Source organism: Numenius arquata, chromosome 6, assembly GCF_964106895.1.
Source record: "Numenius arquata chromosome 6, bNumArq3.hap1.1, whole genome shotgun sequence".
NCBI lineage: Eukaryota > Metazoa > Chordata > Aves > Charadriiformes > Scolopacidae > Numenius > Numenius arquata.
Window position 1 is genome coordinate 42,254,915 of NC_133581.1, and position 27,931 is coordinate 42,282,845.

The window sequence follows — 27,931 nt, forward strand, 5'->3', positions numbered from 1 at the left end:
TCGCCCAATCAAGCAGGAGAGGGCAGGGCCTTCCCTCGCCGGCAGCGCCTATCGCGTTTGAAAAAAAGCACGCCCTAGTGACTGCATCGCCATTGGTGGTTTCCGTGCCTCTAGGCCCGACCCCCTTGTCTGGCTCAGCCAATGGCCTGGCGCGGCGGGCGAGTTCGAACGGCGGGGGCGGGGATAAGGCGCGGCCTGTTAGTTGAGCGCGAGATTCGAAGCGCGGCGGTTGGGGCCGGTGAGGCGGTGGGTCGGCGCCGCTGCTGTCGCCGTCATGGCGCTCCCTTCGCTCCAGCAGCTGGAGTCGCTGAAGTACGTCGAGCTCCAGCAGATCGCTAAGGCTGCCGGCCTGAAGGCCAACCTGCGGGTGAGAGGCCGTCCTTGAGCAGAGAGGGGCGGGTTGGGGGGGGAAAGCTCCGGGTGTCCCTCCTGTCCTCCAGAGAGCGGCCTCGGCTCTGGGGCTCCCCTTCTGCCCGGCTGGGAGCTGAGGGGAGTGGGTGTCGGGAGGGGAGCGCTGCCCCCCCGCGGGGTCCGCGGCGGGTTAATAGTCGCGGTTAAGAAGGAGGAAACTTAAGCACACGCCGATTTCTCTTGCCTGGAGCTACGCGTTCGTGAGGGCGGTTTCACCCCCCCCGGGAGGCACCGCCTGTAAATCACCGGGCAGCAGCCGGGCTGAGGCGCTGCCAGTGGGAGGAGGCATAAAGCTTTAAAAGAATGAAAATCCAGAACTTTGGGTGGGCGGAGGGGCTCCTTCTCTTGACGGGATTAAGATTTCGGCTTGGAGTTTTATTTCTGAGTTTTTTTGTTCTTAAACTTCTAGTTCAGGTTTGGTTTGATGCTGACCTTTCAAGTTAAGTATTTAAGAGTCTTTCCTAGCCTAAAACATGAATGATGTAATTTTGTTGTTGTTATTTTACAGCTATTACTGTATGTAAGGGGTGAGAAGGATGCTTTGCGTGTAGTTTGGCCAAGACATAATTTGTTGCGGAAATTTGATACAGTTTTAATTCCTGTTCAGCTACGCAGCTGCTAAAAAGCAGTCCGTTTCATTCGTCCTTGAACGATTAAACTTTCTGGAAAATAGACGGAAAACTTCTGGAAGAAATCTAGCCAGGGAAATTTGTCGTTGTGCCTCTGTGGAGAAAATGGAACGTGCTTTTCTGCAGCCTTGAGCACTTTCTCTGATTTGACTGACTCGAATGAAGCTCTAGGCATGCCTTATTCCATTGGATTCACGAAATATTCTGCTTGCTTGTTGGATCAATTGATAGGACACTAGCTGGGTTTATGCAGTTTTTTGTTTGATGACTTAATGCCATACTTGGTTCATATGTTGTTTTGATTTCTCTCCAGGCAGACAAATTGTTGAAAGCACTGAATCAGCACTTCCATGGAACAAAACAAGACGATGAAAATACGGTAATAGATGATAAATCAGCCATTCTTAACAGTGCTTTTAATTTAACACACTCATGTACTGATAGAAATAGATGTGCTAATATTAGTTTTGAAGCAGCCTCCTATGACCCAAAGCTGACTTCATTCCAGCTGCCAAAATCTTTCAGCATTGGTACAAAATCATTCTCTGAATACTAACATGTGCTTTCCATAGAATTAATTTTAATTCTTGCCTGTTTAGCTCCAGACACTAGTCAGTACCAAATATAAGAATATTTTATTCATTTTCCATGCCTAGATGAAAGGGACTAGATACTCGGCGGAAAGCATTTTACATCTACTACAATTTATTTACACTGACTCTTTTTCCTTTATTCACCTATTAATGTATTGTTTTCTTTTTTAAAAAAGTTTTATCATCTGTAAGTGGAATTATTTTGTTGAGTTCGGCCATGTTTTTTATGTTTAAGTAAATTGGTATCTGCTTTTTCTAAAATATATTTCCCTTTAAGTTCTTCCTTTAAAGTCTTTAAAGGTTTGAGGAACTGGTGTGATCCATGTCAGCTTATTTTTAATTTTCACAAGCATGCAAGAGGCTCTGGGTTTTTGGTGGAGAGTATTCTACAGAAATGTACAAATCTGGGAGGGTCACAGCATCATGCAAGTCAAATTTCAAATATAAAGTATTTTTAATAATCTTATTTAAGTGCTATGTAATAAAACAACCGTAGGACTTACTTTTAAATAAGTCTTCAAACAATGAGCTTTGTTTAGGGAAATCTAGATATTGCCAATTTCCTGATTACTACGCTACGAAGTGGCGTGCTACTGGGTTTCCTCTGTGTGAAATACTTTTTCCAATAATAAAGTTGATACTGTCTCTTTGGAGTATCTAATCTATGTTTGTGTCAGATATGTTCCGCATTATAGTATTTCTCTGCAACAGGACTCTGAAAAATGTGCATCTGCTCCCATCAAATCGGGTGAACTGAGCAATCATGAGGAAACTATGCCTCATTCAGTGTGTTTTCTTACAAAAAGACGTGGTAAAGAAAAGAAAATAACCAGAAAAAAGAGAAACTCCAAGGAGGAAACTAATACCAGCGAAGAAAATACAGGGCTTTCTGATGAGGAAGAGGTGATTTACATTGCTTGGTTTTGTGTGCTGGCTGCCCCCCCCTTTCCCTAAGCATAATTTAAACACACCTGATTTTTTTTTTTTCTACCACCACTTAGTAGGCGCTATGCGTTTTATATATATATGTGACTGTGTGTGTTTATTGTATAGAGAGAATTTCATATGCAAACATTCTGGTATTGATTTTCTGTACTTTGCAGCACTGATTTTGTCTGTCTTTACTATGTACTATTCCGTAATAAACAGATACTACTCGTTAGTCATTAGTTAAAGGAAATAAATTAAGTTCCTCCAAGAAATATACAATTCCAGACACTTTATCTGCATGTAAGACTGCTTTCATTACTTCATCGTAGTATTCTAAATATTAGACTACTTTCAGAATTTATCTAAAACAAGGCTACTTTCTCTTTCTTTATATAGAAGAAATTAACAAAAATTGCATGATTGCCTAAACCTCACAATTTTTTAATTCCCACTCCTCTCAGTGGGTTCTTTACTCATGGGTTGTATGACTGAGGCAGGGAAAGTTTCAAGGTGAGACGGGTAGAATTATTTTTCTCTAGGATTACATGTAAGTAGTGGGTAAACTAAGAACTGTGTGAAAGACTGACTGATTAAAGTTAGGGGAGGGAAATGAGGAGTGTTTTTCTGTTGGTGTTAGACAATTGTACAGTAGCCAAAGCTGCAATAGTAAAAACTAACGTAACTAGGGAATCAATCTATTTTTACTTGCAAATAACTTTTTTCAATAAAGGCAATTTTACACTAAAATGTTAAGAGTAGTGCAGGTAAAAGCTTTTTAGCATAGATGGGTGAAATAACAGGTTAAGTATTTCACAGTTTAACTCAGGTTGGGCTTCAGAAAGTCTATTGCTCAATCTCCCAGTGAAAGCAGGGTTGGGTTTGAGGTTAGACCACAAGGCTTAAGGCTTTATCTAATCCGATATTGAAAACCTCCAAGGATGGAGTAAACATAGCCTCTCTGGACAACCTTTTCCACTGACTGACTGTTCTCAGAACAACAGTTTTCTTTATATCCAATTGGAACAAACTATTTAAATGAAGTATGTTTAAACTACAGGAGCATTCCGAAACAAAAGAAAATGAAGTGCCTCGGGATGAGCACGAAAAAGGACAGTTGTTCCAAAAGGAGGAAGAAGTAACTAAAAAGAGAGCTATTGAGAAGCCGGGGATGGGTGCTGGTCAGAAAGAACAACCAGAGAAGACTTCTACTAAAAGTGGTGGAGTTGTAGGTAAGTAGAAAATTCTAAAAATGTAAGTTCAGTAATTTGTACTACTTAAAATAACCAAAAGGTGCATTTTACTATGTCTGCAAAGATTTTTGTGGCGTGTCTGGTGATCAGTATCAGGAAAAAAATCTGTCTCGTTTGAGTTCGTGTACTTGTTTGTTTTAAGATGTGACACAAATTCTGCAATGCAGGAATTCTGCTGGCTTCGACTTCAGAACTTCTGGACCTGATGCTTTTAGTAAAGGAGTTCTTGAAGTTCTGAGTGTACTTAAGTCTTGCGCCTCATTTAGGATCAGTGCCTTTTGGAATACCCCTGAGATGCTACTCGGCTCCTTTAAAAAGTGGCAAAAAAGGGAGAGCTTCCTTTCTCATGCTGCTTCTTTCTTTTTTTCTTTTCCTACAGATGGGCAGGTTTTGTCACTTTCTTCTCAGGAATAAAAATAATAGAAAAGGACATACAGACAGGATCCTTTATAAATTGTTTAAACTGCCAAACAATATCTGAATGTATTACGGTGGATCACTTTTCTAATCTGGTGTCTTTTTCAGACCTTCAAACATAAGGCTGCTGAAAATATGAATTCATTTCTCCCCCACTCCTTTGTGCATGCAGCTGACATGACGAAATGAGTTTGTCCGCTCAATCTGATAATTTATTGATATTATGGGTCTGTAAAATAAGATACATATCGTTATTTGCTCCTGTTAGACTAAGTGTATGTAGTCCTTCAGCTGTATTATGGGTATTCTTGATGTTCAGTAGAATTTACAAGGACATTCTTATTGGAGGCCATCTATAATTTTTAAACTAATTTAGAAAATTAGGTTTTTTTCAATGAAGGTTCTTCTGAAAACAAACAATAGAATATGTAGAGGATGCTTTGGTTGAGGCAGCATTCATCCTGACAGTTAGCACAGTCCTATAACTAATTATAAATATCTGTACTGCTTTCTGGTCTTTTGTTTTTCTTTTTTGTCAGTAATTTCAGACAGCAAGAGCTGTGTGACAAAAATACTATGCATTTGAAATGTTGAAAAGTTGATTTTTTCAACAATTATTTTCAATAATGCCCCATTATTTGCTTCCAGTGAGAATTTCTTTCAACATATTGAAGTCATCCAAGTTTACTTTAAAGGCGATATAAATTAATAGAAAAGCAAATGTTTGTTTTCAATATGCAAATATTGAACTCCATGTGAAGTCTTCACCTGATTTTTTTTTTTTCTTAATAAAATTAATCACTAAAACGTGAACACGAGCTTAATACCATGCCTGAGAGCAGAGACGCTAAAAAGAACTTAGACCCTCTGTGTATATAAAGAAGTGGCAAAAAAGATGGCCAGAAAGCATTTCTTCTTCGTTATCAGTATTTTAAAATCGGTAGCTTATTAAACAGATGAAGACCTGTGAATTTAATGTTAGTTTTGCTTACCACAAGCATAGTTCTCTTGTTAACTTCCCCCGTAAAATACTGTACTATCAGAAGATAATAATCTAGTGTGACTGTAACATTCATGCTGGGCTTGTAGTTTGTCAAGATGTGCTGTTATTGACGTACCAGTTAAAAGGCTTTTGGGTGACTTAGGACATATCTATTCCAGCTGATGTTTTTATTTCTCAAAACCTAAACCCACTTTGAGGAGATAAGGTGTGTTTTGGAACAAATACTTCTAAACCAGTTGTGATGACATTAAAATATCTTCCAGGAGTTCTAGTAATTTTGTCTAATCTCACTGTACCAGGTGATGCTCACCGCGCGGGAGGGAAGATCCCTTTATATGTAGGCCGTACATCTAGGTCTGGGAAAACAGGAATGAAAGCTACTACACCAAGTAAGAGAACCTGCCATCTAGGTGTGTTGCCTCTGTGTGAAGGGAGACTTACAGGTTTTTATAACCCAAATTTCTGTTTCTTCTTGAAGAAAAGAACATCCTCTCTTTAAAAAGCATTCAAAGAAAGAAGTTCCCAAAGGTTACGTTTTAATGTATATCTTCCAGCTTGTAAATTCACAGTAGTAAATGACTTGCATCTATGTTATAAAGCTGGTTTATTGAGCACTGATGTCTTTTGGATATAATACTTGCATTCAAGACTTTCAAACCAACAAAGGGCAGGAAAACATGCTATTACTCCTGCTTGTTTAGTTTTTACTTGATAAATACTACCATTGGTCTGTATTACTATCTATTAGCTAATTTTCATCACTTTATACAATACATCCATTTGTATAAAATTTGGAGGTATTTCTTTTTTTTTCTTTAGCTGCAGAATTTGGGGGTTGGACTAGGTGATCTTTAAAGGTGGCTTCCAGCCCAAACCATTCTATAATTCTCCAGAGCACGCACCAGGTAACTGGTAACTGAAGTAGATTCTGTTTCATGCTGTTTGGTTACCTGTGTATACACAGTGTTTTATTAGAGGGATACATTTTTGAGGGTTTTTTTGAGGCCACAGTGATAGCTGTTGCAAGATTCTTCTATTAAGTAGTGAGCTTCCTTAGGTGCTTATCAGATACGTGACTCTTCTGATTTTTTTGGAACTTTCTAGACTTTAAAAAGTTGCACGAGGCTCAGTTCAAGAAAATGGAATCTATCACTGACTACATTGAGAGGAAAAAAAAAATGATTGAAAACTGCAGCAGTACTCTCAATGAATTCAAGGTAAGTGGTAACACGGGAAGATATCCAGTGTTGCTGTATTCATTTCTCTCCAGATCCCCTCTAAAAGCCCTATAGAGTCTCTTTAGAGCAGTAAGTAGCCGGTCATGTGTACATGACATAGCATGTTATGACCAGTGAAATTTAACTGCAGTCCTCTGTAACTAGTTACATATAGTTATTTGTATATAACTTGTATAGTTATATAAGTTTTTATATGTTAAGAGTGTATGGCTATAAATAGTTATAGGAACCCACAAAGAACTTGTCAGGTTTGAGTAAAAATAATTATGTCGCAATTAGTTTTGTGAAGGATCTCCTGGAGCTTTTGCTTACAACTCTTTGGATAGCTGCAGAGCTTAACCAAGGGGATGGGTTGTTTTTCAAAGAGCGGGAATTAAATATTTAAGTTCCTTTTTTTTGTGCCTTAAAGAACCGTCGCCTGCATCTGACTCTCCTTTAACGTATATGCAATGCATGTGGTTCGCAGTGGCCTTGACTCTCAGTTTTTGTATTTCATGCTTGCATGGGTGACGGTTGCTAATAGGGCCTCTTCCAGAGCGTGGCAGACCTTAGAAAAGGGACAGTCATGTGTCGATGAATATAGGAATGACTCTGTTAATGGACATATCAAAACAAAACTGAGCGCTACATTTCTCTCTGACATACGCTGTATCAGTGTATACTTAAAGTGAATTGCTTTTGGCAGATGTTGGACAAAAAATCAAATCACCTAAGAGCATCAGAAAAAGGCACTCCGCATAACAATTCTAAGGTATGTGTTTTCAGATTAGTTTAATAATAATAGAACTACTTACGCTTAAAACATGCTTTTAAAGAGAAAAGGGAAAATCTGAAGAGACGGTACGATTTTGTCTCGCCTGTTTGTTTTCCCTTCCTCTTAGCTCTTTTTCTGATAAAATTTTTAGCAGTGTGTGCTAACTCATTATTTGCTTTTTCCTAGAAACAATCCAGTGGCAAAACATTTTTATTCAGCCCAAATCCAGAGAGAGGCAGATTCTCCGCCACCCACACTTCTGGTCATCTCCGTCGCTCACCACGCAATTCTCTGAACGCTGCCAATCGGAGTATTTTATCGAGGAAATCTTCATTTAATCCTGTCCTTTCAACAACCAAAATGAATGTTAGGTAAAAAGAACAAACCAAAACTACCAGTGAGCGATTTGGTGTGATACACGTGAAATAATCCACGCTAAGTGTGATTTGTCTATATTTGCATTCCAAACATGAACTACGTGAGACTAATCTGATGATTAACTTTCAGTCTAGCTTTATGACCGCTTTAAGCCTTACTGTGCTGTTACTGTCTTGATTCTTCGTTTTGGTGTTTCAATGGTAGAGGAATCTTGCCTCTCTTTCAGCTTTCATTTTCAGCATTTTCATTTAAATCAACCAAAGCAAATTATTTTTCTTCTCTTACTGTGTTAGAGAATTTTTCATTTTTTTTTAGGCAACATAATAGTCTCTTTTATATATGAATTAATTTATCTTTGAGGTTACTTAACCAGAACTGCATGCAGTATTCCAGGTGACTCTCACAATGGAGTCATCATTAGGGTTTGGGGTTTTTTTTTTGGGTACTCTTCCTTTTCTCCACACCTCTGTCCCCCTCCAGGTCGTGGCAGGGTCACGTTTTGTGATTGACTAATCTAAGCAGATGGTTTCTGGCAGATGGGAACCAAGTTGACACCAGAAAGTTGTGATGAATTGCTAAATGGATGAGCTCATACTCAATGCTTTTAAACCTCATCTCATTCCCTTTGAAAAGCCCATGTGTGCTTTGTTATTCCTACACAGTAATCTAATTCTCTATTATGAACTTTTGTTATCGGTAAATTTTATTAGCCTCTTACTAATTTTTCTGAAGTCTTGAACAAAAAACCTTTTCAAAAGAATCAAAATGACGGTCCACATGATACTCCATTGATAAATCAAATTAATAGTATTTTATATGTAATGTTTTACTACAGAATCCAAATGTAAAGTAAATCATATACGTCGGTGAAGAAATCTACTGGCTCATTACATCTAAATATATTTGCTTTCCAAAATAACAGGAAAGTCAGTTCTTAGTAATTCCTAATATTTTTTGCTGCTATTGATGATGGCTCATGACTTGCAAACTGCCAGCAAAGTATTTTTAGTGAAGTTTATGCATAAGCTGTGAACATTTTATACCCAGTAAAACTTTCTACCTGTAAGAAAGGTAGAATGCAGAACCTTCTGTATTCTGTCACGGTGCTTGCGTTCCTTGAAGACAAGATTAGTCATCTACATATTTCTAATAATTTTCAGGTTCTCAGAAGCCACAAAAGATAATGAGCATAAGCGCTCTCTTACCAAGACACCATCTCGAATGTCTCCGTACTTGGAGGAGAGCTGCACACCTGATAACCAAAAGAGCTGCAAACTGATAAGTCGGAAAAACAGCAAGGGAAATGCAAGAAATAATGACCTGACTGCATCAAAGGGTAAAGTGGATTGTAAATATTTGGCTTTTTTATATATCAAGACTTTTGTCTTACTGAATTATCATATAACTTTTTTTTTAAACCCTAATGCCATGATCCAGATTTTAATTTAGTTCTCTAATTCATGACTGATTCTTTAGAAACCACAGTAGTTTCTTTGTTTTCTTTGGTTTCCAGCTTTTTGACTAAAATAGGTAGGTGCTAAGACTTAAACGTATGATACCTAGCTACCTCTAGAAAAGCCCAATATAGGATGTAGGGCACAGAAATCATTCTAGACCTCTAGGGACCACATAGCAAAAGGCTCATATAACAGGTACAGGGAGATCTTTTCTGTGGTGGGAGGAGTTCCTGATGCCTTCTCAGGTCTCATACTCCTTGCTGGGCTGGCATGCACCAGGCTCCTAGCTGTGTTTTAGGCAAGCTGTTATCATTGGCTTTGGCAGCCCTCATTAACTCAGGAACTAAATCTCCCTAATGAAAAGCAGGCGGCTTCTGATTCCTGATGATCTCTGCACCAGTACAGCTCTGCTATCTAACAGTTGCTCCTCAAGCATCCACGGGTACAGGGAAAGAACCCAGAGTTGCCTGCCTTGCTGTATGACAATATTGATGGGTTTTAGGGGAAAAGAGAAATTCCCCTGCTGGTCAGAAGCTGGTGTCCTCTGGAAGAATGTGTTGTTTTGTTTTTTTTAATGTGAAAATCTATTTGGTTTCAGATAAGCAGAGACACTAGGAAACGCAATTTGCTTTGAGGGACTAGAAAAACACATGGAGCTATATATGCTATTGCAGAGGATAATCGGTGCAAAAGGGCTAATACTCTACAGTCCTTGCTCTCTGAAAGCTCCCTGTTTCAAGTGAGCTGTATTTGTGCAATTCTGTCTTTAGAGGTAGCATTTAATGACTCTTTTTGGTCTTGGTAGTCGTAAGGTGGCTTTCGCGGGCACTTGATGTTCTTGCTACTGTAATTAAGTAGGCTGTCTTGATGCCTTTTGTAGTTATCACCCCCTTCAAGTTTGCAGCTCACTCTGCAGAACCCACCAGCGCAAAGAAGACATTTGATCTCAAAGCAAGTCTCTCGAGGCCGCTTCGGTATCAGCCACATAAAGGTACCGGGATCCTGCAGTTTGTGTTGGTCATACTCCTTAAAAGTTAAAGCGTTGATACAAACCATAACACAGCAATGTTTTCAGTCTCTGTTCCTGTCCCTTTCCCTTCCTCTCTGGATTCCAATAGAGTCTGTGGACTGATGTTAAACTTCTACATAATCCATGCTTTAAGAGCCTCCCTACTGAAGAATGAGTCTTTATGACCAAAAGCCCACAAATATAAGAATAAACATCCTTATATTCCACTGAATAGATGTATGTACAGGGAATATGAGATACTCTTTTACAAAAAGAGGCTTATTTTTATTTTATTTCTCTTTAAAAATCCACTAGTGTGTGAGAAGCTGAACTTTGTGTGGTGTGTGTTACTTTAACTACAGTCACCTGCTACTACTTACAGAAAGAGACTACTTGTAGGGAATGGGGCTGGTGAAACTGATAATGCAGCTGAAGAGGCGTTTCAGCTGCAAGTCAACCCGCAAAAAACCAGGCCAGCTGGTATAAAGTCACTATAACAAGTTAAGTGCACAATTACTAAACTAGTAATTCAACAGTCTCTCTTTTGCCCCCTAATTGTAGGACGACTAAAACCTTGGGGAGAATATAAAGAAAATACTGTCCTAAATAAGTCTGTCGGTAACAGCATCTCTTCACGCAGGAAAGATTACAAACAGCCACATCTCCAGACAAGGTTAGTACAACTTTAACTTTTTATGAATAGTGTTATTTAAAATTATACGATGACTTGTTTGTCTTTTTGGATTTAAATATGCAGTTCAGCAAAGAATCCTTTTATATTAAAGCAATTTTTGCCTCGAATAGTCTGTCTAGTATCAGGAAGGCCAACAAAGAGGGCAGCTCTGAATCCAACAGACTTTCATTCTATGAAAGCTGTATGTTCTAGCGTTTGGAGAATTACCTGCACCTCAGAAGAAGCTGTGAATATTGATATATTGTTACCTTGAATGTTAGACCCGTATGTCTAAGACAGAAGTATTGTGTTTATTGCTTGTGTCTCTGCCTGTAATATAACTTGATATGGTCCGTCTCTCTTCTTTTTTTCCCCTTCAGGGAAGAAAGGCGTGAGAAACATGAGCAAGAGAGAAAAAAGAAAAAGGCTCAGGCTCTTGGAAACCGCAGAGGGTTATCTGTGGGTTAGGAGGAAGAAATATCCAAGAAATCGCTGTAAATACTGTTCCTGTCATGTAAATATCTCTGCTGTTTGTGTATGGTTCAGGTTGCTGTTAACTAGTGGAATCCAGAGGGCACTGAATGAGACCTTATAACGCATCTGAGCATAATGTTTTAGGGATAAACTTCCCCAATGAGATGAGAGTTATAAACTTTTAGCAGCTTAGAACTCTCTAGTTGCTTAATAATGTTTTCATTTAACTAAAGATGTTAAAGCAGAAAATGTAAGAATAGAAAAAAAGATGCTCAAGAAGCCTCCTTGCAACTTAGGACAGGTTTCTCTACACAAATGGGTTTGTTACCCACGAGAATGCACACTCTGGATACCAAGCTTCAAAATAGTCCGTTGGTAAATTGTAAGAGTTGGAGATGTCCACTTGCCCTGTGCTCCAGATCAATCCCTAAATTCCGTAACAACTGTTACAACAATTATTCAGCATTTCTAATTGCATGCCTATGAAGTAGTAGGGAATTTCTGAGAGAAGAAAAAAAATATGCAAGCTGTCTGGAAAAATAAAAGCTTACAGCATAACATAATTGTAAAATACCATATTTTTAAAAAGTCACGACTGAAAAGCAACTTTGAACAGTTAAGGTGTGTTTTTTTTCTATGGTAAATAGTAGATGTTAACAAAACTCTTCTGCTTTTCATCTCTATGATGCTTAAAAGAGGTTACAATAGTGTTGAGGCACGTTCAATACCTTAGATTTAAAAGCTGTTGTTATTGTTAGTTTTTAAAAAAATTCAGAGGAAAGCTGTCTGGATGTATTACGAATGAAACTGGAAAGGTAATTTAGCAGTTGTAATCTCAGCTAGAATTTGAACAAATAATTATTTCAGTGCATTTAGTGTCCTATCAAATATGCTGAAATGTCAAGAACAAGCAATTTATTTTTTTTATGAACTTAATGGGAGGGGAATAAATATTTTGCTTCTGTCTTGTTTATAACTGGTTGTATCATCTGCTGGACTGCGCATAATCTCCCCAGGTGCAGCACTAGTTTTTTGTTCACACTTTTATTTACTACTCAGTGTCTTTTTGTGACAAGTTTTTCTTACCCATGAGCCTGCCTACCACTTTATAAAAGCATGTTTGTTCCGGTGTCTTTAGAAACGATACCCATCACCTCTCTTTTGCTCTTAATTCTGTGCAAGAGGAAAACAATACTATAAGGCATTGCTTCAGCTTGCTTTATTGTGGCCTCTTCCCTATAAAATATAGGTACACTTAATATTTGTAAAGTACACTTACTTAAACAAGGTCAGTGCTTTGGTTAGACTAAGTTTGTGCCAGCTGAAATGAAACTACTCCATACTTGCTCTTTAAAGTGTTTCTCAAACCAAAAACCAGCCTTCTCAGAAAAAGGGAGGCATTGAGCTTCTGTGCCACCCCTTAGGCTGTGACTTAATTCAATACAGCCCAGATAATGGCATGCATCGGAAAGGTGTGACCTGCCCTGGGATGGTGCTAATGGAGCCCAGCTGTGCCTCCCCAGGAGAGAGAACCCTCTCCAAGTGACAGGGCTTCCCCCAGCCCACCCTTGGAACACCACTCCTCTTCAACAACCTTAGCTCCATAAACTTGTAGGACCCTCAGCAGCTCTAGGTCACAGCCCAGCCTGCTGCAGGGCTACTGTTGCAATCTTGGCAGTGGTAGCTTTTTCTTTTTTTAGTTGTTCAGGGGAGCCAAAGCTAAAGGTTGAAATACCTCTGCCTTTTCCACTTCTGGTGCTGCTCCTTGGAAATTTCAGCAGCTGAGTCACACTTAAGCACCGTTCCTCAGGCTCTTCATTCTCATCATACTTTTCCCCAGTTTAAAACTAGCGGCTGCAAGTGTTTTACGACTGTCTACAAACCATATAAATGTAGGAAATGAAACTGTTGCACCAAAAAAGAACTACAACAGGCTGATGAAATGATTTTATTTCTGTAAAGAAGCCCAAACTTACCCAGTCACCAGTTACTACTTTGTAAGAACATATCACGGCTCTTCTCGGGCTGTGTTCCAGTCCATGGATGTACACTCTCTCCAGGATTCTGTATCTGCCACCTCAAAGATGCCAACAGCGTCGCTCCTAGTCAGGTTACTGCTATGCACTTCTCTCTTCAATGTTTACGTAGAATCTTCAAGTTGTTATAAGCCACATGCTAAGAAGTTTTTAGAAAAAATGAACCAAGCATCTGAAGAATCTCCTGAAGGACACCAGCCCAGCTTAGACTCGAGGGCTCTTTTCGTATGTTTCATAGGCAAATTCTTCTGTATGAGCTCTGTCGTTTAGCAGCCCAATAAAATCAATCTCCAGCTGGAACGGACCATCTACTTTATCTCCGATTGTGAATCCAAGCGTGCTAACCTAATTAAAAGATCCATACATTAGAACAGTACTTATAATGTTACAACCAAACACAATTGTACCTACCGCTTCCGTATTTTACATGGCCATCTACTTTAAACAGCGGTATTGGTTGGAAGCGCAGCATTATTTCTTAAGGCTCGCACCCTTCACTACCACGTTTCCAATACAGCCCCCAGTGGGAAATTACTTCACATTTCCCTTCCTACCTCTGTGTTGAACCCTTTATTCGAACCAGCCTGAGCCTAAAGCAGCACGGCAACTTTTCTCCTTCAAGCCATAAACTTCACAGTGCTGGTTTCATCAGGATTGGGTGTGCAAACACATTTGCATAAAGTCTTACAAGTCTTTCAAGAGCGGGAAATGAACAGAACGTAATTAAGGATGGAAGGGAACTTTCATTCTAGCTCAAGTCAGACACCTGGTACTGTGTGGAAGGGCACCAAATCAGACTTTAAAATGCATGAAATTTTGTTACCGAGCTGTATATTAAGGCAAGGTTCTTAGCCGCTGTTTTCCAATCAGAATAATATTCTTAAATATAAGAGCATTCCTCATTCCTTCCTGCTAATTTTCTCCCCCACCATTATTCCAATTTTTTTTAAAAGTAGTTTTTATTCTAACTGTAATAAATTCCATAAAAATCTGTGTGGCTCGGGGACGTTTCCTATTAGCCTGTGGCTTGCCTGAAAGCTCTCTCAGTTCTTGCACGTCACCGGTCACCTTTCAGAGAGCTCAGTGCCAGCAGCTCCCGAAGGAGCTGGGTCACCAGTGGCCGGGCTCGAAGCACTGAGCTGTGCCCATGATTTTAAGGCCTGGTTAACATGCAGGAAAACAATGCCCAGGATGTGTCAGATAAAGCTGAATAATTGCAGGCTGAGGCTAAATATACATCGCAAATGCATGCTAAATAAATAATAGCACAACACTAAAGAAATAAAATGCATTGACATTCCTCTTGAATCATTCTAATGTTTTAAACGCTGTCTCTTCCCCAGAAGCAAGCTCTACCATCAGCCCCTTGGCTTGTGGAGCCTGGAGTGTTTTTAAAGCTCCATCTTTCTGTTTGGTATTGTCATAGAAGACTACGGGAGCCACCTAAACTCTCTGCTCTGAAGAACCTATTGCCTTGCAAGCCCTTGATACACTGGCTATCGCCAGCTTTTTTATTCCTGTTTAACAGTGCCTTTCCTGGCTCCTGGAAAACATGTATTAGTGCCATGAGGGACCAAGACATTTTATCAAGATTTCTTTAATTGCCTTCACACTGCTTCCCCTATTTTTAGGTTTCTTTAAAATATATTTGTAAAATCACACTTTATATTATATACAAGTGCATAGATTTTACTGTGAAATACTAAGCATAACAAAACAAGGAGTAAAAAACTAAGCAGAAGATGCTTAGATCAAGTATTGGTTTGTCCCTTTAACTCCTGGTAAATATTTTTAAACACCCCATATACAACTTTATGTTTTCATTTACCATTTTGAATGACTGTATATTCCAAATTCTAACACATTCTTCAGTGTCCGTATTTAAATGTAGGCCTCGTATAACAGCTTTCTTCCATAAAGCATATTGTTTCTTGTAGCTGATCCACCTTTTTCATGTCATTCACACTTCCCTTCTACAGCCTCAACTACTTTTGTTTTAAAACAGATTGTTTTCATGCTGCCAATCACTGAATTGCCTTCAAATTTTCCCTTTTTTTTTTCTTCATTAAGGCAATTAGGAACTGAATGCAACATTCCAGGTGACTAACACTAATTGAAGTAATGGACCTTTTATTTTCTCCCTAAATATATTTCTAATATTGTTCATTTTCTTTCGGGTAGTCACCGGGTATTAAGCTGCCCTCAGTTACATATGGGAGGGTCAATGAAATTTAAAAGAAAAAAGATACAGAAACATCTTTTTCCAACATGTCGTCTCCTGTGAATCAGTGAATTACTCCATCCATATGTAGAAATAACATAAAAAATACTCAATGGATTTTCTTAGTACTGAGACTAGAAAGCCTGAAAAAAAAACCTTAAAAAGAGCCTGTAAATACACCCATTTACTGCTCACCATCAAGGTCACTGATCCAGTAAATCCTCAAATAAAATCTCCCAATACGCTATCCCTCACAGTCTTCTGTCAGGAAGGAAATTTATGAGACTTTTATCATTTTTGGCAGTATTGTGCCAACTGGCACTTTAGATTTTAGTCACTTTGATCATTCCTCAAAACAAACAAACAAAAAAAAATTTGGTTTTGGTTTTGTTTTTTTTTTTTTGAAAAGCCAAGTAAGTTGTGAATTGTTTCTTGCTTATCTAGATCTATTAAAAATATTTTTGGAGCTACTTTGAAGTAAACTGACACTGCTATCACAAAGTAGGATAATTTAAATGCAGAGGCAAGCACATGAGAAGAAGTGCCTTATAACAAGATGAGGCCCTTCAGTTCCAAATTCACAAACAGTAAAGGATTTGTAAATTATCTATATCATGACAATATAATCTTAAAGGAAATTCCAGACACATAAAGCCTATAGAAAACTTACCTTGTCTAACCAGATAGGATGCTGGTCATCCTGGACTCTTCCCCGACTGGACAGAAAGAATTTGGAGAATGGAATCTGACAGAAACAGAACAAAAACAGACTTTGGTGTCACTAGTACATAAAATAAAACCCACATTGGCTGTTTGTAGCTGTTGCGCAGGATTGTGACCCTGTTGGGGCTCAACGAGAGGCTGCGGCACAGAAGGTGGCTGTTTACACCCAGAGTATCTCCTTCCAATAACATCAACGTAAAATGGGAATGAATGAGAAGTCCAGCAGGCACGCACGCTGACAGCTTCTCTGTACCCAAGCTGCGTATTTCACAGTGCAAACTTCATACTGAGACATCAACATTCTAGCCAAGCAGTTCAGAAAAACGTAAAAATGACTTTGAATGCAGTGAGAGCAGGAACGAGGAGGGGCCACGACAGGAAATCAGGGAATGTAGTGATAGGATGAGGGGTAACGGTTTTAAACTGAAAGAGGGGAGATTTAGATTAGATACCAGGAAGAAATTCTTTACTGTGAGGGTGGTGAGGCACTGGAACAGGTTGTCCAGAGAAGCTGTGGATGCCCCATCCCTGGAGGGGTTTAAGACCAGGCTGAATGGGGCTTTGAGCAACCTGGTCTGGTGGGAGGTGTCCCTGCCCATGGCAGGGGGGTTGGAACTCGATGATCTTTAAGGTCCCTTCCAACCTGAAACATTCTATGATTCTATGAAACAGGAGAGCTGGCTGGTGCAGGGACAGGAAAACACACCAACCAGCAATGACACACTGATTTTCATCCTCCTCTCCTGTGGGACAGTGGGCTCTTCTCACACGACTGGATGAGGGTATTATGAAGCTCTAAATGCCAATTCCTAAGCACGCACAAACCTCCTTAACGTTGTCAGCAGCAAATTACAAAAGTTCCCCAAGTTTCATCAGAAAAGAGCCAAAATTCCCACTCCTTACAAAGCGTTAGTTTGGACGATGCGTTAGTTCACCTTGATTTCCTCCCAGTACGGGCCTCCTCGGGTGAACATGAAGTAGTTGTAGAGGTCATCCTTTTGATGAGAGAAGTAAGGGTCTGTATAAATGTTTACCATCCAAGGTCTGCCATCGCCACGGACGCGTAAATACAGACTGTTGAAGTTTGACCAGTCATAATACTTCTTCCTAGCAAAAGATCCCTACAAATTATTAATAAATAGAATTATTCCTCTCTAAGAAAGGGAAACTTCCATTACAAAGAACAGAGTACTACTGCTTTGGTCACCACCCTCATTATTATGTCAAATAATATCTACCGCAATATAGTGAGAAGTGGGTTACTCTTTCATCACACCAGCTTCTGATCCCCCCGAATTTCCTTCAGCGCTCCATCAGAGTCCCCAAAATGCAGCGTCACCACTCTAAGGACTCACGCTTTAATTATAAACCACAATCGCATAACTCTCAGAAATCAGACCTCCTTCCCACGACCAAGCTCTCCACTGGGCGAGTACACAAACGCTGTAGTGATGGATCAGTAGTTACATAGTTCATTAAGTTTAATGTAGTTCATTAAGTTTAATATTCTGTGGTCAGTCCTAGATTATTCAGAGGCAATTACAAGAAATTGAAGAAGTGGGATAATTTACCCCTTGTGATAACTTCCCTTACTGAAGGCTGACACAAGCACTGGAAGCATTTCATATTTTCCAACACTTTTTGTCATTAGCTGTGCATAATGACATGGATTGCAAGTATCTCTAACCCTCAACCCTGTTACTTTTCCCCAAGATCTTGAAAGTTCTGGTGTCGTGATTTGCACACAGAGAGATCCAAGAGTCTTCAGAGATTACACTGAGGTCTCTTGGAGTGAGCGGGGAACAGGGGTCAGAGCTATTCTTGGCCAGAATTGCTTAAATCAAGTCAAAATTAGCACCAAAAATTCCCAAGTTTCCCTTTATTTGACAGCGCTGCTACAGTTACCTACCAACCAACCTTCTACCAACTGATCTTATAGGCAATAGGATGAGTAGATCATCAATATATTAATACAAGGCCTGTGGCTACCTGATTTTATGGTTTTGCCACTTTTAAGCCTTTTTACTTAAATAAAGAAGAGCCTTTCTATTTATGTTTTCACCCTCTGATTTCAAAAAGATTTGTGTCTCGCTTTTTCTGATGTACAGTATGAGTCAGACCTTTAAAAAGTACATTTTAAAGCATTATTTTCTGTTCCCGAGGAAAAAAAAAAAATTAGCTTGCTCACCTAAACCAAGCTTGATGAATGGGCTAAGTTAAAGCCCAGAAAAATTTGCCCTTATGACACATTCAATTAACTTCAAATTTAGAGAGATCTATTTTAATCATACCAATTTTGGATACAAATGTTCACGATTCTATGATTACAGATCCTTCATTTGCAAGAAGGCTGCAAACAGGGCTGTCTTAATGAGCGGATACCCTGCTGTACATAAGTAAACGATCAAATATACATTATTCCTTTTCTAATAAAGGAAAACAAAATCCAATAAAAAGTTTAAGGTCCTTCCAGGTCAAAGGATACAGCAGCAACTACATCCCTGAAGGAATATCCAACGTTCCTGAAAGCGATCAGTTTCAACTGCGGGAAACAACAGTCCACTTGTTGTCTGTCACTGGGGTTACACAAAAATGCTCTCAGATTAAATAACAGAAGAAATGCAGAGGTGAAGCTGTACTTACCACTGGTGGCTTAGCTCTCATACTGCAATATCCACTGTATTTTGTCTCCCCATCACGAGGTACTTCCGTATTGAGGGTTCCATACAACAGAGCAGCCTGGTTATTCCTACCCAACGTGAGGTAAACTTCGCTTTTCCCTCCAATCTCTACGTCAGAGGAAATAACCCATTTATTTAAATCTTCTTGGCTCCGAAACTCCCACAACACCCTTGTCTGTTCCAACAGGTACTGACTGAGTGGATGGCCTCCAGGTCCTGTCAAGTAATCTTTGGTTTCCTTCTTCAGCATGCTGAGCTGAGTCTTTAAGACATCAATACTCTTCTTAAAACTCAAATCGGTATTTTGCCAAGATGGTTTTTTCTCAGGCTGTGACGCCGGCCTCCTGTAGCTGCTGTACGATTTTGACACGGAATCGCCGAACAGAGGTCCAAGTAAGGGGTGCAAAACTTTGTGCCTGCAGCACCTACCACACACGTAAGCACCGCTCAGCAACGTAATAGTCAGAGCCATTTTGGTAAACTCGAAGAATTCACCTCTAGTAAGGCAATTAACGGGCTTGAAATTTAATTTAACAACAAAACTAGTATCCAGAGCTATCTTACTTTACTTCAGTTGCCGTAGTTTATCTCCACCTTCAATTAATAAAGAGAAAAGATTAAAAAAAGAATTACACAAAGAATGCTTGTAAAACTGTTTAATTTTTAAAACAGGTATTAACTAGAAATCTAAGCCACTGGAAAAAGGAATAAAAAAATGACATCAAGTAATACACTTCCTCAGAATTCTAGTTTACTTAATGATTTCCACCCTACCTTTCTTGTCCACCCGCCCCCGTGAAGTGAAATACCCATGCAAATAAGAAAAACTAAGTAAAATACTTCAAATAAAACTGAAAATAGAAAAAAAAGCAATTCCTGTTTATCCCTTTCACTATAAGTAAGCTTAGGTATTATGAGCAGCACCAGCGAAAACAACCTCAAAAAGAATGTTTCTAAAAGATGGCACCTATATATTACTATAAAGTATCATCCCCTGCAAGAAAATCACAAATTCACAACAGGTAGATCCTCCTGCCCCATGGACCAGAACGACAGTCTCATCCGGCAGTCGCAAATGACAAGACTTTTCAGATACGAAGTCCTACAGCAGCCCCACTAAGCGCTTCTTCCACAAGTCATCCAGCCTCTCGACCCCTCAGCAAATCTGGTTTAGGACTACAGAGAAGTGCGCAAAGGTCAAAGAAGTTAACGTGAAAACCTGCAATTCAACAGGGTGGGGTTTTGTCGTGGTTTTTTTTTTTTTTTTAATAAAGCTTTGGAAAAAAAAAAATCTGAAAATCTGCTCTTTGCTTCCCCCTGCATCGCTGCCGGTAGGAACAGCTACGCTGCGTCGCTATTCTCTAATTCGTAAGACAGAACCTTAACATTCCGATGTTCTGTACAGAGGCTGTTAGCTCTGACTCATAAGATTAGACAGGTTAGTTTTGGTTTTGGGGTGGGTTTTTTTTTGGCCACAGAATAAATCTGAAAATGATGTCAAATCGCTTCATCTTCTCTGAACTTCTAAGAATGGAGTCGGTCAAAACAAATTCTCGAAGTGCCACACTGGACCATTACCTTACTCAATCCCTCTAAGAATTTTCAAATGTAAAACTACTCCTCCCCCTGCCCCTTTCACCCACGAAATCTCCTGAGCTTGGAAGCCCCACATAATCCTCAATTACAAACTCCCAGGGAGCACCGCTGAGATAGCCCTTTCCTTTTTCATGTTTTCGATGTTTTAAATGCCTTCTTTCCCTCTTCCTCTTGCGATACCAGCCGACACGCAGACGCTTGCTTTACATGGAATAAAATAACACCTTATCAGGAAACTAATCCACTTCATTAAACAGCTGCAGTGAAAGCAGTTGCTGGCCATTTTATTGTGGTCCATCACCCAAACGCAATACATCTAAGCAGGCAGTAATCTGCCATATATTAGACAACATGACAAAAAGTGGCAAGTCCCAATCTCTTCTCCATAGGCCACTTATAGAATAGAATCACAGAACGGTTAGAGTTGGAAGGGACCTTAAAGATCATCAAGTTCCAACCCCCCTGCCATGGGCAGGGACACCTCCCACCAGACCAGGTTGCTCAAAGCCCCATCCAGCCTGGTCTTGAACACCTCCAGGGATGGGGCATCCACAGCTTCTCTGGGCAACCTGTTCCACACCTGTTATCTTCCTTTACTCATGCTAAAACTCACCACTAACGTTCTCATGCCGGGATTAAGCCACACACCACGGCCTAAAACTGCGCGGAAGGCGTTCACGCTTTCTCCATCGCAGGTTCAGCAAGACGGCAGGCGAGTTCCTCAGAAAGAAACCCTAGGCACGGGGCTCCCACGTCCCTCGGGACGGAGGCAAGGCCCACCCCATGACAGCAGCGAGAGCCTCCGCATTCGGTTGGACCTGACGGCCTCGAAGGTCCCTTCCAACCTCCACGATCCCATGGTTTCTGGGCCCCGCCGGCAAACCCGCAAGGAGAGGCAGCGAAAAGCTGCGGCCCGCAGCCCAGCCGAACTCCACCCCCTTGCTTCCTCTCAGCGCCGAGAAGGAAATTTTAACCGATTTTACTTTTGCCCGGTTTATTGTCCCCTGCGCGAGGTTTTTACCGGGGCGCCAGCCCCCCTTCCCCCCCCGAACCCCGGCTTCCACCGACGGCCTCGCTGTGCGCCCCACCGCAAACCGGCCCCGGACTCCCCCCGCCTTCCCGGGGGGGGTCAGAGGAAAGGCCGGGACGCGACGACAGGCGGTAGCGGCCTCAACAGCCGCCTTCAAACCTCCGCCACCGGCGCTGAGGTCTCACCTTCCCGCTGTTACCGACGGCTCCTATCGCTTCCGGGCGCGCCGGGGGAAACACACACCGCGCCGCTCAGGTTCCGCCCGGCGGCGGTTAAACACTAAGCTTTTTCCTCCCCGCCCCCACTTCCCCCCCCCCCCCCCCCCCTTCAGCCCTCACCGGGCGGCGGCCCCACAGCTAAGGATGGTTTAACGGCCCCCGCCGCCCGGTGAGGGGAGCAGGGCGAGGAGAAGGAGGAGGCCCCTCTCTCCTTCCCGCCCCGGCGCCCTGCGCATGCGCGATGCCCTTTGTGTCCCGGGCGGGCGGGCGGCGCGGGGCAGGCCGGGCCGCTGAGAGCGCCGCGCCGCCGCCGTCGGCGCCGGTGGCGGGGAAGGGGAGGAGGAGGGGGGCGGGAGGAAGGAAGGAAGGAAATAGAGCCGGCTCCCGCCATGGTGAAGAAGCGGAAAGGCCGCGTCCTTATCGACTCCGATACTGAGGATAGCGGTAGCGAGGAGAACCTAGATCAGGTGCGCGGGGAGGCCCGGCCGGGGACGCGGGGCCTGGGATCTCCGGCCCGCGTAGGGCTCGGCGCCGCCATCCCTCCTTCCTTCCCTCACTCCCGCCCCGGGGGGAGGTAGGGAAAGGGGGGGCGGGTGTTGCGCGGCCGCCGTCGCCCTCCTCAAACCCGACGGGGACGGCCGCGGCCTCCGTGGGGAGAGCCCGCTCCACCTCCGGCGGTTCCCCGGCCTGCCCCGGGCAGGCGGCCCGCGTTGGCGGGTTTCGGGGGCTCTTTGCGGCGGTCCCGGTGCTTTTGCAGGAGGGCGGCGCTCGGCGGGGCGGTTTGGCCCTGAGGTGGGAGAGGGGGGAGCGGGGCCCGGCTGCCGGCGGTCGGTCACCCCTCAGGTAGCGGGGGCAGAGGCCCCAAAGGGCTGGGCAACTTTTTCTGCGCTGCTTTGGCACGCCGGGAGGGCAGCGTGTCGGGTCCCCGCCTCCCGGTGAGCCCCTCGGGGCGGGCGGGCTCCCCCGGGTGGGGTGGAGGTGGTGGTGGTGGTGGTGGGGGGGGTTGTTAATGCGTGTTTAATGCTCCCTCCTCAGTCTTAGCGACCGAGCTTGGGGAGCTCCGTCTGTGGGAAAGCGCTTCGAGTTAGGAGCCTGTGGGTTTAACGAGGGGAAGTATTTATTTATCATTAGGGCATCCCCCCGGGATTGGAAGCGCGGTGCCTGGCGTGGGTTTAAAACCGTGTCAGGCCTGCAAAGGGGGCAGCTTCCTCTTTGGAGGAGGCTGCTTTCAAAGCCTTACCTTTTGGTTTAGCAGGTCTTGATGAAGAGTGGTACATCAAATAGTAAATACATTGTAACTGAAGCGTGTTACAGCTTGGATGGCAGCGCTTGTTCTGGGGAGAAGTTCAGCTGGTTAAATATGCTGAAGCCTACATGTCTGATGTAATTTATGTGCTGGACCTTCGGGGTTTTTATTATAGAGGCTGTTGCTATGTTGCAATAAAAAGCCTTCCCAACCACTCAGAAATAGTTTTGGAGCTTGGAGCTTCAGAAAAATCAAATTGGAGGCTCTGATAGACAAACATACTGGAGCAGAGCATGCCCTCATGTTGTTGAACTTGCATGCCGCTAGAGTCTGTAGAGCTGCCAACATCTCGCCACTAGTATATTAGTTTGGTAGCTTCTTCAGAGCTTGAAAATAGACTGAATTGGACTAGCTCTAGCATAGATCGGGCAACCAGAGTGATGGTGGCAGGAGTAACTGCATGGTTTTCTGTCTGTTCCCTCTTCTGCTGGAAGCATGCATCTGCAGCTTTACCTGAGTGCTGCTTCTTCCACAGAGCTGTTTGTAGCAACCATAACAGCAGGGATATGTGTGTGTGCAGGGATGAAGATTAGGTAGCAGGGAAGCAGTGCTTTTGTGGTGTGATCTTTTTTTTAAGATGAGAGCATAGCAAGTGGAGCCCTTCTGTAGGTTAAATGTTTAACAGCTTTCCTTGGCAATCCAGGCTTGGTGAATCAAAGGAGTAAGAGCCTTTCTAACGTAGTATCTTGGAAAACAGAACAAGGGTAGAAAGAAAGAAGGAAAATTGCTTGGAATAATAGTGGTGGTAAATATGCTAAGATATCTAGGAAGGTAATCTGGGTTGCAGGACTACTTAGAGACAGTTGTGAGAGAAATCCTGGAAAAAACCTATAGAAAACATCAGGAGCTTCCTGAAAATAACTGTGAATTGTACAAATGTGCTCTGTTGGTGTTGCGTGCCTTCTTCAGAGAGAGGTTTGTAAAATGCTAATACTAATGGAAGGTTTCTTTGTTGGTAAGTAGCCCAGGCCATCAGTTTCTGTGGATTTTATTTCTCATTGAGGTACTAAATTGTAATCCGTTTGCTGTGGAGATAATCTTCCAGTTGTGAAACTAATGCAAACCAATCTAGTAGTGACTTCCCAAGACTGTGGAAGTTGGTGTGACTCTTCCTATTCACAGCTAAGGTTCATCAGCCCCAGAGCAATGTTTTTAAGAATAAATTATGTGTCATGGACTACAAAGACAGTAATGCAGCTTCAGAAATGTTTCTTTTATACTGCTGCTTCTGTCATCTGAACAAGCTACGAAGAGCAGATGATGAGATTATTTGAGAACCATTTAGTACTTGTGCTGGTGTGTGTTGCCTTTGAAAGTGCTTCCTTTGGAGAACAGCTTTACTTAGTTTCACAAACTTTGAGCTTGATGCCTGCTGTGTGTCTATCCAAAGGTTTAAGTGCATTCTGTGGAATATAGGGACAGTGAAAAGGAATTGAACAGCTGACTAAACATTATCAGCCATGACATTGTGATGATGCCTGAAGTATTTCCCTTTTAAAGTATATAATTACAAACATCTCGTTTAGAAGGAGCTGCTCTCTAGTGGCATTTGCCTTTTTGGGTTAATGCTACACAAGGTGTAACGTTAGGGTGTTTTTGAATTATTACACAACCCAAATAAAAAAGACCTGGACGTGACTCTGAAAGTAATTTGTCATAGATCATTTAGACCAAGAAGGTAATGGTAGTGGCATTTACTGCTTATAGCTTGTTATCCTCAAAATCCTTTTGTAGTATCCAGTTTTATTAAAATTTTGTAGCTTATTTATATATACTTATGAAACATAAGCAGACTTTATACCTTAGTCAATGGGGATACTAATTTTACTGGGATATGCTCAAGTATCACGGGGAAGGTGCATATGCGCTGTCCTGGATTGGCAAAACTAATTATGACATTTTAAAATAAACGTGTGGTTTTTCACACCAGGAGCTCTTGTCATTGGCCAAACGGAAACGCAGTGACTCTGAAGAGAAGGAGCCACCTGTGAGCAAACCTACAGCATCTTCAGACTCTGAGACGTCAGACAGTGATGATGAGGTGCGTTTGTCGTGTTATCAGTGAACTTACTATGGGTCATTTGCCTGATTGTACCTAAGCAGTGAAAGTATATTTATCATACAGTATTTTTAGCCTGCTGACTTCATAAAGTGGGACTTGCCATCAGTAGAACTGATGGACACCCATTAAGCCCAGAGGATGCGTACTCAGAAATACTTCTTTTTCTCTTGTAATTTATATGCTTTGAATTGTAACTGTGTAAAATAGTCTGAACGTCTATAGAAAAGATGACTGCCTGTTTAATCCCATGTTCATGTGGTCTGATGATCTGCCTGCTTAAAACTAGTGTTTTTCATGTGTAATGCTTGTGGTTGAAGTGACAGAGAAGCTGCTAAAGCTGGACTCTGAATTCAGGGGAGAGGTTTTCAGCTTTAAAGGAGAGCTTCCTTCCTCAGAGAGGAAGATGGTCAAGGCAGGTAGTACTATTTTACAGGTGGTAAAACTGTTCTATTTAGTTGCTTTGATTCTTCAAGAACTCTGCTGTGAACTAGATTGTCTGGTCACTTGAACGTGCAACAGACTAGTTTTATTGGCATTTTTGAAGAAAGTGAGGCAAGGAGAAGTTTAGAATTACTTTGTTCTAGGGTTTTGTCAATTCTTTGTATAGCAGAGCTTATCTGCTAGATCTGGTTTTATTATTTTTTCTTGGTACTACATTCTAGAGCTGGTTAAAAGTCTCTGCTTTCATCTGTAAATGAAAATTGAAATCAACTTATTAAACCAGGGGAACTGAGAAACAGGTCATACAGGTATTTGAATAAAACCACTTTCTTGAAGGCTTGCAAATGTCTTTTGCAAGTTTTCTTGTAGTGAGGTCTTTTATTCTGTTAGTTCTTAGAAATTGAACAGGGAGCTGTTTGGGGTAGATTTCTTCCCCCCCCCCCCCCCCCCCCCCCCGAAACTACAGGAAGGATTATTCGTTGTGACAACTTGAAGACCAATAGGGTAGGCCAGTGATAAACTATTAAGCATTTGGTAGCGTAGCACAGTTCTTCCAACAAGTGTAAAGAGCATGTTGTTTAGTTTTCTTTCTGAGGCGTTTTTAAAATAAATATACTTGTAACTCTGCTTCAATCAATCCTTTTCTTGAAAAAAAATAAAATTACTTTTGTATCTAATAAAAATGCTTAAAAATAAGGAGAGAGAAAATTATAAATGGACTAGATATTAGATTTGATATTGGGTGACTGCTGTCTGTCACTGTGTGTGCTCAGATCTGCTGGCACACAGATTGTTTATTCTGAGCTGTGTGGAGATGAGCTTGTCTGGAAAAGTAGACTTAGGTATGGAGAGCATGTCAATGATAGTCTTCTGTGTTTATCTATGAAAACTGACAGAATAAATAATATTACTCAAATCCTTTTTTTTAGCTTGTGTAACTACAAGTGAGTTCTACCTTTCCATTACATGTAGAATACGACAACGTGTCTCTTCACGAATTTGCAGCCCTCGCAGATGCAGTAGTATCTCTGTTGGCACCATGTGCCTTTGATACTCTTTCTAACCTGTGTATCATTGCTAATTGATACCTGTTTTTTCTGACCTCCATGCAGCAGCAGAAAAAGATTTAGAGAAGAGGTAATTAGGACACTTGCTTCTATTCCTGTGCCTGAATTATGCATTCTGAACTGCTGCTTGTCACAGCAGGGTGAGACAGGCTGGCTTATGACAGTTCTGCTTCTGCCAGTTGTTCGGTTGTGTGCATCCCTAGGCTTGATTACACTACTCCTGCTGAACAGCTTTGGTTTTAGTCTGTGTTCTTGTGGTTGGATTAAACCTTGGGGGTTCGGAGAGGGGGTCTAAAAATTCAAATTGTCTTTACTGGACTTCCTGCAAGATGAGGACCTTGAGGCAAAAGTGTGAAAACTGTTGCCCTGGGAAAATGTGCTTAATCATGCCCACTTGCTTCCGTACAGGTTTTGTAGTGTGCGCATCCTTTGTGGTTCCTGTCACGTTAAACGTTCCAGGATTGTCACTATGGTCTATGTACAGAAAAGGAGCCTAAATCTCTGCTTCAGTGGTTAATGCTGCATTCTGCATCTTTTAAAGGAGCAAAAGTTTGTGGGCCATAGGGGAGATAAAGTGCATTTTGGCATTATAGAATATAATGTACAATGTAATATAACATGTACAAATCTTGCTACATCTGTACAGTGGCGCCGAAGCAATTTCAGTAGCTCTTTAATGTTATATTTTGTGTGTATTGGGTGAGAATGTGCTTCTGTGGAAGCTTTTAGCTACATCAGGTGTTCATGGTGCTGGGTTCTCTAACACTTTAAGCACCTCTGTGGTCTGAATCAAATTACTTAACCAAGGGACTGAATGTGAGTTACAGCCAGTGAAATAGGAGGGATGCTCTGAACCATCTTCTGGCGGATCTGTGGAATGTGCATGAGTGAACTGACTGTGAACTGTCGTTCAGAGAACTGATAAACAGCGGTGACTGCAGGGCTTTGCAGTAAGAAGTACCACCTTCACAAAGAGGTATACGAGGCCAGACAACGTGTGGAGGCAGACAGTTCCTTTACCTGTGGGGCAGTGTGTGGCCATGACTACTCGAGCTCAAACTGTTGTTAGCCTGCTGCACATAACCAGTTTGGTGGTAGCTGAGTTACTGTTGGGGCTACTGCACTAGAGGTGTATGTGTCCACAAGGTACCCTTGCTGTTTATTGAAGGCATCGTGTGGATGTTGTTCCTCAGTTGCAGTAGGTTGATTTTGGGTTCTTATTCCTCCTCCTATGCTGGCAACATTGGTCACAGTAAGAGAATTCTTTCTGTTGTGTGGTGAAGCCTGGATGACTTCAGCAACAACTTCACTAACATCAATGTAGATTAGACAGC

The 27,931-nt window shown here is 41.7% G+C and overlaps 3 protein-coding genes across 3 annotated transcripts in view; 2 read left to right on the forward strand and 1 right to left on the reverse strand.

Annotated features, from left to right (window-relative positions):
* The first annotated feature begins 210 nt into the window (after positions 1-210).
* On the forward strand, positions 211-12,190 carry NUSAP1 (nucleolar and spindle associated protein 1). Its single transcript, XM_074149562.1, has 12 exons — positions 211-367; positions 1,354-1,419; positions 2,345-2,536; positions 3,621-3,792; positions 5,533-5,622; positions 6,338-6,450; positions 7,157-7,222; positions 7,412-7,596; positions 8,764-8,939; positions 9,941-10,051; positions 10,631-10,742; positions 11,123-12,190. The coding sequence occupies exons 1-12, from the start codon at positions 275-277 to the stop codon at positions 11,208-11,210; spliced, it is 1,464 nt and encodes a 487-aa protein (XP_074005663.1). The 5' UTR covers positions 211-274; the 3' UTR covers positions 11,211-12,190.
* A 232-nt stretch (positions 12,191-12,422) lies between these two features.
* Positions 12,423-21,694, reverse strand: NDUFAF1 (NADH:ubiquinone oxidoreductase complex assembly factor 1). Its single transcript, XM_074149563.1, has 5 exons — positions 21,087-21,694; positions 18,840-19,471; positions 17,132-17,317; positions 16,144-16,218; positions 12,423-13,597 (listed from the first exon to the last, which is right to left on the reverse strand). The coding sequence occupies exons 2-5, from the start codon at positions 19,347-19,349 to the stop codon at positions 13,457-13,459; spliced, it is 912 nt and encodes a 303-aa protein (XP_074005664.1). The 5' UTR covers positions 19,350-19,471; positions 21,087-21,694; the 3' UTR covers positions 12,423-13,456.
* Positions 21,695-22,001: 307 nt separating this feature from the next.
* RTF1 (RTF1 homolog, Paf1/RNA polymerase II complex component) overlaps positions 22,002-27,931 on the forward strand; it is a 33,002-nt gene continuing 27,072 nt past the window's right edge. The window contains exons 1-2 of the mRNA XM_074149564.1: positions 22,002-22,188; positions 24,958-25,068. Of these exons, the coding sequence (XP_074005665.1) occupies positions 22,111-22,188; positions 24,958-25,068 (189 nt within the window). The 5' untranslated portion in view covers positions 22,002-22,110. The remainder of the gene's footprint in view (positions 22,189-24,957; positions 25,069-27,931) is intronic.